Raw genomic sequence first — 11,444 nt, 5'->3', positions numbered from 1 at the left:
AATCTTTAGAGTTTACTATGTTTTATACTTAATACATTATATGTAGTATATTTAATCCTACATTAGACATTGTGGATAAACACTGCATTTAATTTTAAAACAAACTGTTATTAAGATAGCTATAATTTAAAGTCTCCAGAGCAAAATTAACATACTCATGTTGAAAAACAAATGTCTCTACAGGCCACATCGTCCTGCTCTATGATCAGGCAATGCCAAATTTCACAGACGTAGCACAATTTATTCTTGTGGGATTGACGAGTCGTCAAGAGCTCCGGGTTCTGTTTTTTGTGGTGTTCCTGGTAGTTTACACGATCACTCTGTTAGGGAATATTGGTATGATTATTTTGATTGGCATCAGTCCCCAGCTTCAGAGCCCGATGTACTTTTTCCTGAGTCATTTGTCGTTTGTGGATGTGTTTTTCTCCTCCAATGTTACCCCTAAAATGCTGGAAAACTTACTGTCAGAGACCAAAACCATCTCCTACGTGGGGTGTTTGGTGCAGTGCTACTTCTTCATTGCCCTTGTGCATGTCGAGGTCTACATCTTGGCAGTGATGGCCTTCGACCGCTACATGGCCATCTGCAACCCCTTGATTTATGGCAGCAAAATGTCCAGGACTGTGTGTGTTCGGCTCATCTCCGTACCTTACATCTACGGATTCTCTGTGAGTTTAATGTGCACGCTGTGGACTTACGGCTTGTATTTCTGTGGCAACTTTGAAATCAACCACTTTTATTGTGCAGACCCTCCCCTCATCAAGATCGCTTGTGGAGGGGTGCACATCAAGGAGTACACAATGATTGTTATTGCTGGAATTAACTTGACCTGTTCTCTCTCCGTGTTCCTTATCTCTTACTCGCTGATTGTGGTAGCCGTGCTGCGCATGCGCTCTGCAGATGGGAGGAAGAAGGCATTCTCTACGTGCGGATCACATCTGACCGCTGTTTCCTTGTTCTATGGGACCCTGATATTCATGTACCTGAGGCGACCAACGGAGGAGTCGGTGGAGCAGGGGAAAATGGTGGCTGTGTTTTATACCACAGTGATTCCCATGCTGAACCCCATGATCTATAGTCTGAGGAACAAGGATGTGAAAGAGGCGTTCACCAAAGCAATGACCAAGACATGCTTGGGGCTGTGATACTGGATTGTATGTTTAGCGGTATGATTGTCTGTATGGTGTTTTACTCTTTTAAAGTTTCTAGCTCAAAAATCACCATCTGAAGACAACTCTTGCCTGTCCTAAAATATCCACTCTAGCAGAATTCTGTTTTACCTCAGGAACTGACTCTGAATATTAAGCATGCTTTACCCTACACCTGCTATCAGGCCAAAACTGCCTTAGTGTCATTCAATATGTTTATTAAAATTGTATCAGAAATGTTTTACAAATCAGTTCAGGTAAATAATTGTTATTTTGGAAATGTTTTTTATACTTGAATATTATTTCCTAGGAAATATTCTATTCATAGCATTCTTTATCATAAATTTCATATGAAACGTGTAGTTTTTGTAGAAAAAATATTCATTTATCTACCATGACTGCAAATTTCATGAATGAAAATTACCTAAAATGCTTTAAAATGTCTATGCCTAAATAGAGTTTTTGCAACAGAATTAAGTTTAGAACCTTCAAGTCATATCTTACTGTAACCATAAGTTTTGTTCTCTTTGTTGTATTTTCAATTAGTAATGATGTTTGCATTCCAGTACTTTGTTTTCTCATTTTAGCTCCTTGATTTGGATTTTGTTGTATATTTCTTGTTATAAGAAGGGTGAAGCACCTTGATCAAAAGACTTTCCTGCATTCATTATAATCAAAAGACAAATGAATATGAGTTTGCTGATGTTTAATGTATAAATTTTTACCATGCAATACCCTCACATTACTTTGGTGATATGATTTACAAATGTCATTTACTTCCATCTTTTCTTACTAACATTTTATTCTTTGAATTAGCAGCTCAAATTCAATTTTCAGTAGTTATACGTCATCAATTATATAAATAAATGGCAGTGCAGGAGACATACATTCAAATTTGACTAACACATGTCAAAATTTTATCATATTTAGGCCTGGACACAACATAAGTGGTGAAACTTGCTAATTTCTCTAGATTGGTGCCTTCTCAGCTCACTTGTTCTATAATATATTCTTGTTGCAAGAACAATTACATTTATGTCCCTTTCTGCAAGTCTTGCTAGCCTAAGAGGAAAAAGCTGGAGGGGAAATAGACCTGTTCATGAAAACGGAATTCATCCTCGGGTAACTGGAGTAAGTGCAGAATGAACTGAAGAAGTAGTGTAGATGACAATGGGATGTCTGGAAAGCTGGGTGCATGCCAGCACAGGGAGCTGCGTTCCTTCCACTCAGCAATGGGCCTTCTGCAGGCAGCTCAGAGTGCATCTGGGGGTGGGGGCGGGAAGTATGTACTTAGAAGCTTTGAGTCTGAGCGTGGAGCAGAACAGTACCACTGTTTTCCATTGCAATGGAGTTTGCAGTGTTTGCTTCTAAGAGTTTAGGGTGAAATAAAAAAAAAAAAAAACATGCTCAAATACCATCTTCTTCCAAGCTTGACATGAAAACCTGACACTGTAACACCATGTTGCTGTGATGTACATGGCAGAGCTAGTATTCACAATCCACTACAGTATTTTATTTTTTCTTTTATAAACCAAAGACTGGCAATACATTGATAGACCTTAATTTCCATTTGTTTCTGTTCTCAAGATATGAATTTCGTACTCAGCTTAATTACTGTGCTGCCCATTGACACTTATGCCTAATACTGAAGGCCTGTTTCCTCATTCAGAGCCAAGAGATGTAAACTTTGTCCTCTCTTTCCAAAGTCCTCCCCCTGCTTGAAAGGAAGATCTGAAAGCTCCATAGAGAGGGTATTCACGTTGCTCAAGTCTGTATCATGAGAAAGTAACATAACTCTTCCTTACATATCACTGTATTTAGAGTTCTACCACTTTAAGCACTAAGGAGGGTCCTTTATTCCTTGATTCTGTTGTTCTTATAATAGTTTCCAGACACATATTTCTGAGCATCTCAACTACCACTTCCCTGGGTAAATTACATTTTAATTCGCTTCCCATTTTTTCTTCACCACTTACGTTGTTGGACTTGTCCTGGCCTCCATTTGCCAGGTTAGTTGAGTTTGAATTAATCCCCTTAGTCCTTCCTGCCACACTCTTTCCTTCCTCCAGCCTGTGCAGGTGCTTGCAAGCTTCTGTCTGGGGTCAGGAGTTTTCCTCTGCTTCCTCTACCCCATGCCCGTAGGTGTAGATTTGAGGTTACTCCACTGTTACACAGGGTGGGTGGAAACGTGTCTCCCCAAACCTGTGCTGAAGTGTTAAATCACAGAACCTCTCAAAGACTTTCACTGGAAATAGTGATTAGGGATGTCAGTAGTGAATGTGAGAGCGCTTCTAATTTCAGGGAGTCGTTTACTCAATGGGAACCACATCCTTAAGAGAAGAGAGAAGTTCAGACAGAGAGGTGGGGAAAAAAGCCAGGTAGAGAGGGAGGCAGAGACTGGCAGGTGCTGCTGAGTTAAATCCTGACAGGGGTCACTGGAGTTTGGACTTGAACATCCACATTGGTGAGCAAATGTTTCCCTGGTTTGAAGCCATTCCACCTGGGGTCCATACTGTCTTAAGGAAGCCCAAGAAATTGGTATATTACTGTTTTCAATGTCACATTGAAATTGTGGGCTCTTTGAACTCGTCTTAGTCTCCTGGATAATGTTTGGGAAGGTGAGCTCTCATCCCTTTGGCTCCCTGAGAAACTTCAATCTTCTCTAAAGCTGTGCTTATTTGTTTATTTCATCTTAGGGACTGATTTTGCAACGCATCCTTGAATCCAGCTGCTCAGTAGAAGGGACGCGGTTTCCCTTTGCAAAGTTGTAGGAAACTTCAATTCTGTGTGCATTAGCCATCTCACCTCCACTGTCTCTAGTCACGAAGGAGGTTCTCTTGTGATCATGCTTCTCATCATGTGCCTCAGTCATTGGGTTGAAGGTTTGAGCTATTAATTCTCCAAGTTGTTCAAAGCCATGGATTCAGAATTCTAAAGCAAAGAATGCAAAACATTTTCTTTAAGTGAGTTTTTTGGGTCTTTTCACAATTAATTAGTTAATTAATTAATTTATCAGCTATATAAAAATGCTTTCCCCAAAAAGTCAACGTAAGTGTTTGAAGCATAGTTAAATTTCATTGTTGTCTCTCCAGAACTTTTTCCATGAAGAATAATCCTTTAAATACCTGCTTGGTGCTGTACAGTGATGTGTAATGATTGCTTAATGATGACATTAATGGAAATTTGGAAAGATGTATGTAAAGAAATTTTAAAAAATCACAGTTTAAAGTAAAAAAAAAATAACATTATAGCTTCCATTCTATTCTACAATTTTAGATCCCAAATATGAATGAGATCATGCAATACTACTTGGCTACATCTGGCTTGTGTCCTCATTGTCCTTCTATAGTTTAGCAAATGACAGAAATTTATTTTTTATCATTCAGTAGTATTTCATATATATGAAATTTTTATAAAATATATGACCCATTTATCTATCATCTAATCTATCTATCATCTATATCCTACACTTAATTTATTGTAAATAGTGTTGAAAAACCTGGGAATGCTTGCTTTCATTTACTTGGGTTATATAAGCAACTGTGTGACAGCTGAGTCATACAGTACTGCTATTTTAAGTGTTTGCGAGAACTTCATACCGTTCTCCTTCACGGCTGCACTAATTTACTTTTGTATCTGCGGTGGGGAAGGATTCCCTCCAGGCTGGGCTGTGGGACGCAAAGTTGCTCAGTGGGTGTGAAGTTCCTGCTCTAGTGGAGGAAGAAGTTCTGGCTGTTTATTGCCAAGCAGAGTCATTGCGTTCAATAATGATCAGTGGTCATGCATTCCATTTCAAGTTAACTTGAAGACAGGATTTGGAATGTTCTACCTCAAAGAAATGAAGTAGTTTGAGCCGATGGGAGTGCTTGTCGCGATGATTTGATTATTCTACTACGCATACACGTATCAAAACATGAGTCAGTGCCCTACAGTGATGCAAAATTATGATGTCAATTGAAAATAAAATGTAAAAGACAAATACAAAGAAAGGACAGGCTGGCAGAGAAGAGCATCAACACTGTGCAGAAGGAACTGTGCTTTGTCATGCCTGGTCCACCACCACTGACTGCTATGGTGCAGCCTGGGATGGAAAAATGACTTTCATATATGAGATGATGGTGATGGGAGAAGGATATTTCATAAGACATGTGAATTGTGCAAACCTTGAATTCCAGCATCCAGGGATACAACTTTATTAAAATAAATCCAAAAAACATATATTTAAATGCTAATTTCCTGTAACTCTAAAATTAAATTTAACTATGAAATCTATTATAACTTTGAATAGACTTAAACTCAAGTTCTTTTACAAAGGCTTTTGACTAACTCTTAATAACTCATTCTTCTTTATGGTATTTATGAAAGTACAATACATGAGATGTACAGTTCTGTACAGTTTCCTGAACATTTTGATAATATAATATTTCACTGTTTTTCTTGCTTATGACATTAGGTATGAAATTAATTTTTGCAGTTGTTTCAGAGGGCTTGTTTTTCAGGTTTATTAAAATTAAAGCAGTGAGTCAACTTAAGAAAAATGTGCTGAGCAGAAAAGAGTGTATTTGATATGTCAATGTAGGGTTGAATATTAAAACAGAACATTTTTCAACTCACTACAATCACACACACATACCCACTATACACATCTCTCATATAATTACCATGCATGTGATATATCTGTACATAGTAAATGCATAGTTTTTATATTTTATATATGTAATTTTTGGAGAATATGTCAATTATTCACCTCTCTTTAATTCTTTCATCTCTCATCAATTTCCCCCATGTCTGAGTCTATGTTCCTATCCAAAGTTCAAATAAAATAGTAACACTATATAATTGCTCAGAGGTAGTAGTAAATAAGACCATATTTCTGATTTTCAGATTACCCACTGTATCATCACAAAATATGGAAGAAACTTTAAAAGGGGGAAAAGGATTTAAAAATGGAATGTAGTATTAGAGATACCCAGTATGTGAAGCTTTGGAACATGTTCAGCTTAGCAATTCAAAGAATCAAAGGTACATTTGGAAGAGAAAAGTGAGGGAGGGTGCTGTCCAGCCAGCAAGTGAGATGTCCAGCTGAGCCAGGCTTGGGGGCGCTGCTGAGGTCTGGCAGCCTGTGATTCCCATTAGCGTCCAAAGGGCAGGAACCCTTCTGCCCCAGAGCTCCCTGGCTCTTCCAGGTGGGGCTCAGCCAGGTTACCTGATCTACATAGTGGGAAAGTCTTCAAAACAAAACAACACAAAACAAAACAACACAAAAACAACAAAATGCTTAATGGACTAGGTGTGACCTCTTTATTTTTCCCCACGTGAAGACACAGAAAAAAGCTCTCACCAGAGTTTAGACTGCTGAGCCTTCCCTATGAGAAGTAACTCTCTGCTCTTTATTACTTATCCATGCATGATGTTTTCTTATAGCCGCCAGAATAAATTGAGATATGTGTCAACCTGTCAAACTTGAAAATTTATTTCTGTCTTTTTTTTTTACTTAACAAAATTTTATTCAAAGTATTTAAGAAAATAATATTTGAAACATAGAAATAATCAGACTGTAGCAGTGCTGCAGAGATCCTGGTAGACAAGTTCCCAGGCATGGAATAACTTCTTCTGAACTAAACTTCAATTTTTCAAGTCACCAGTGGGAAACGGTAGAGGCATTGTTTCCTCTCTGGGCATTAGGAAAAATGGCTTCAATGGTGAAAAGTCACTATTTAAGAAACAAAGATTCGATTATCTCCCAATTTCATCCCCTCTTGATATTTCTGAAAGATGAAAACTTAGAATGCAAGGTTCACTGGAAGGGAATATGAAATAAATTACCTCTTAGGAGGCAGCCTGATCACTGCCTGTTTTACTCAGACAAAATATTGCATTAAATTTTAAACATTATAGCTACACTATTATGCTTAACTAAAACTTTAAATATGAATACCTTTTTACATAATGCATGCCTAGAAAGAAAAATGACCTGTTTCCTATCCTTTTAACTTCAGTAGAAAAAAATGTTATCACAAATGGGAAATGAAGAAATGACTTTCATAGCAAAGTATTAACACCACAGAGATGAAAGTATTTCCTGAATACTTAAACAGACTGAACTGGGCAATGAGAAAATGCTAAAATTCTTTTATAAGACTACCTTTTGAAAGGAAACAAATTGCAAGAAATTTGTAGCTTGAAACACTGTTCATTAAGAGAACATTGCTACCCTGAGAAAGACTCTTAAAATTACCAGTGCTTTCGGAGCCCTCAGTATGCATGAAGGAACAACTGCTTAGCTCCATCTTCTTAAGGGTACCTACTTGAAGAATGCTTTGATCTAAAGGGGAATTTGAGCTTCTCTGCCATACTGGTAACAGTTCACAACCCAAATATCTGAATGTGACTGAGTACAAGCAAATTTTGCATTCCTTTTGGGTAGACCTCTTCCTTTTCTAAGAAATGTTTATAGTTTTTCAAATAGCCTTGGACTCAAGGCTAACTGTTCACAAAAAAGAAATCTCTCAGTAAATTGATGATTTTAAATTCTAAATAAACCTGTCAGACCTACAATCTCTAATACATGCCTAGGAAACAAGGCATTAGTCATTCTTCCGTGGCCGTTGTAGGGCACAGACAACTGCTTTCTAGTTAGAGGCAAACGCAAACATTCCTGAAAGTGCGCTGTTATTTTTAACGTCTCTTGTGCATTTACACAGTCAGCATTTATGACTTCCTGTGTACTTTTAATATAAAATAATGGTTATTTCCAACACCCCAGATCCCATTACTTGAGAAAAGACAAAGTGGGAACAGCTACAGTAGTAGCAAGATGTTTTCCACAAATAAAAACGTAGCATACCAAAAAAAATGGCAAGCTAGTGATAACTGGCGATACGAACTCTCAGTAACACCGTGCTCTGGGGTCCAAATTAAGATCGGACAAGTGTAAAACCTTGTCCCATGTCCAGCACAGGAAGAAACCAACTCATTTTTAATCATTTCAAGCACCTAAAACATGTCTTGCAGATCCAGAAAAGGTTCAGACCACATAACCAATTAGCTAAGTGCGCGAGTGGATGTGTAATACAAGGAAAACTTAGCATCCAGTGCTTGGCCACGTCGCTGCCCGTCGGCAGGTGCAGCGTGTACTCACTCCAGCGTTTGGACACACCGTACACTGCCTTCACAGGAGCGCCTTCTCGGTCCAGCTGATATTTTTACTAGGGTTGCAGTTATGTTTAATCCAGTCCTTTGTGAAGTCACCCAGCTGTGGTGGGTGAGCTTCTTTAATATCTACTGTCTTTGCTATTTCTGCTTCTTGCACTGCAATAAACTGGTCATTAACCTTTCTCAATTCTTTGACCAACAGCGTTGAATTCTCGGTGTCTAAGATGATGATAAGCCGGGAGCAGAAGGAACCATTCTTTTCTCTCTACCATTCTAAAGGTGCATCAAGGGACAGTGTGTTTCCACCCGCGAGGGCCCACTCTCCTCAGCCATGGGTGTTCCTGCTGTAATACAGAAGATATGTATCATGTCTAGGTCCATCCCCAGTCCAAAGTTCAAGGAAAGCTTTCAGTTTGGAATGTAGAGTATCAAAAGACAATCCACTTGTGGAACAGTCACATCTGTAGGTTTCAATCATATTATGCAAAAAATCTTTGGATAGAGTCGAGCATGCCAGTAGACCTCAGATTTAATTCCTGAATATGTTGTGGTGGAAGCAGTGTTGGCTGACCATCAGGACCAATTCGTGGAAGAGTCCAGGAGCCATGGATTCCAACGGGAAAACAATTAGAAACATGCTCAAGAAGATTCCCTTTGTTGGCTGCCAGGAAGTTGCTCTCAGAGTATCTGTTGCAAGAAAGCTAAAGAAAACTAATTGTTCTGAAATTAAGCAAGAATGGTGCATCCCTTTGGATGCCATGATTCCGCCAAGGCTATTGTGATCTGCCATGTGAGCAAAATATCCTTTATGGCAGCCATTTAATTTGGTCTGGAATCCCCAAATATTTAAAAGAAAAATAATATGGAAAATCATCCAGATAATTCCAAAAATAGAAAAGCCTGGTATTACCAAATACCAGAGATGAGCATCTCTAAGTTTAAATGCTGACAAAATAAAATATGTAAGCTCAATCATCCCACTGAAAACAACAGAAAGTCTTCTGTAAACTTTTCCGCGGTACAAAATCAGTTTCCATCTTTCAGTTACTGAAAGTCCTGTATAATAAATGTCAAGGGAAGGATCAGTTATTAGGCAAATAAAAAAAACTGCAAAAGCAAGTGCATTTGGGGGAGTTTCCAATAAAGAGAAAAATAACAACGCTGCAAAAATAACCAAGTTTGGAATACGTAGGAAAGATTTCCTCCTCAGGTCAGTAATCAGCCTGGCTAAGGCTACAACAAGTAAAATGACACTCAGAGACTTCTCTGCCAGCAGAGTTGTGCTGGCAATGGCAAATCCAACAAGTTCCAGAAATTCTGCTCTAGTTAATAAAGTGGGTAAATGACGGACAGAACTAGAAATTCTTTCCACGAATGCACATAATATCCTCAATATTATGGAAGTCAGAAGTAAGTATTTAGTTGATTCTTCTTTCACATCATTTTTAAAGGAAGAATTATCAAGAAAACATGGAAGGCCAAGCAAGAATCCAAAAAAAAAAAAAAAAAAAGATTGTAGAGACTTAAACTTGCTGCTTGTATTGAAAAATAATAGTAGAGTATGGTGGCAATTCCAAGAACAAAAGGACCAAGAATAAGAATTACCAAAAATTATTTACTGTTTTTTCCCACCATACATAAAGACCTAAACAAAGAGCCACCAGTAAGTTTAGCCAAGGTACAGCACTGAAGAATGCATGCTTCCTTCTCTATTTACTTCTTCCAGTCTTGTCATGGCTGGATAGAGGCAAAGACTAAAGCAGTAACGCAGTGATTTACACATGCAATCTAGCAGTTCAGGCTGCAGTGGTGGTGCACCTTTTTTTTAAATAATTATCTGTCTGGCAATAGAATGAGATGGGTAACTACAAATTCTGCTGTCATGAATCTAGCCCAGGGTGCATGGATGGTGTCATTTTAAACAGTAAACATTTTACAGTTCAAACAGTAAGCATTTTAAACTGTTGAAAGGCAAAGTTTTCTGTATATAAAAATAAGAATAATAATTTTCACCTCAGCAGGGAGTTTAAAAGTTAAATTAGTATAGTATCTGGCATGTGTTTATGTCACTAAATGTATTCTTTTTATCATTATCAATCTTTTGTTATTTATAAAATGATGGAGTTGAAGGAGAGGTCTGCTCTACTGGAGAATCATGCAGTGGCATCTCAGGTCACAAACTCATTTCTTTCCTCACTTCTGGTTGCAAACCATACTGGATGAGACGCAAACAAAATTTCCCTGGAGAACAACATGGAACCTAACCACTGAATTTGATTTGGTTATTGTCTCCTGCAATTTGTGATCAGATGGTGGAAGGAAACAAGTTCGTGAACTGAGGCAACACTACTCAATTCATCTGCTGTTAAAGCCAATGGTATAGACTGGGAGCTACATAGCACAGCCTTGTTGTACACAGGTTGTGTAACATCATCAACAGCTTCAATACTGCAACTCAAAGCAAATTTTCTTTAATTCCTCAGAACAATTTGCTATCATTTGAATGTCTCCATAAAAATGCATGTTGATATTTAATTCTAGTATTGAAGAATTACAAAGTAGAACTACATGGGACCTATAAGAGATAACTGGGTCATGAATGGATTTTCTGGAGAATAGATCAGTGATGAAAGCCAGTTTGACTTTGTCTGTTGCATGTAATGCTGTCGCCACGTGGTATGCAGAGTGCCCTTGAAGATGCTCACCAAGCACAGCTCCAGGTCTTTGGGCCTCACAGGTCCCAGGATGGTGAATAACTACTTCATTCCTTATAAGTTACTCTGTGGCTTATTCAGTGATAATAACAGATGTTAAGTAAGAGACTACACACAATAACCAAAACATGGGGGAAAATGAATTTGTGTGAATCTGTTTCTACTATTTTTTAGAGGGAAAAACATCTGATCAGTTGATTCTTCTTCTAGAGGGGTCATTTCCCCTGGGTCATTCCCAGGGGCAACTTTCTTGATTGTTGCTGTTTTCCAAAGCAAATACTTAAAGAGATGTTTGCCTTGTGGGCCGCTCCCAATTTCTCTTGTGCTAGTTTAAGTTATTTGCCTTTTGCCTGTAGGTATTCATTTTCTACCTCTGCATTCTTAGTGACAACTATTTTACTGTTGCTCAGGTTGGTAAAAAATACAC

General features: G+C 38.2%; 1 protein-coding gene and 1 pseudogene across 1 annotated transcript; one reads left to right on the top strand and one right to left on the bottom strand.

Annotated features, from left to right (window-relative positions):
* Positions 1–212: 212 nt before the first annotated feature.
* On the top strand, positions 213–1,145 carry LOC102022209 (olfactory receptor 5M9-like). The gene has a single exon (XM_005408238.1). It carries the CDS (start codon positions 213–215, stop codon positions 1,143–1,145), a length of 933 nt encoding a protein of 310 aa, XP_005408295.1.
* Positions 1,146–8,065: 6,920 nt separating this feature from the next.
* On the bottom strand, positions 8,066–10,086 carry LOC102007357 (annotated as a pseudogene).
* Positions 10,087–11,444: the final 1,358 nt, after the last annotated feature.

This window comes from Chinchilla lanigera, unplaced genomic scaffold (assembly GCF_000276665.1).
Source record: "Chinchilla lanigera isolate Chin_1 unplaced genomic scaffold, ChiLan1.0 scaffold00110, whole genome shotgun sequence".
Lineage (NCBI taxonomy): Eukaryota > Metazoa > Chordata > Mammalia > Rodentia > Chinchillidae > Chinchilla > Chinchilla lanigera.
This window is presented reverse-complemented; position numbering and strand designations above follow the sequence as displayed.

What these genes read in the sequence shown, in the direction of transcription:
- LOC102022209 (XM_005408238.1), top strand. Translation starts at nt 213, where the DNA reads ATGCCAAATTTCACAGACGTAGCACAATTTATTCTTGTGGGATTGACG.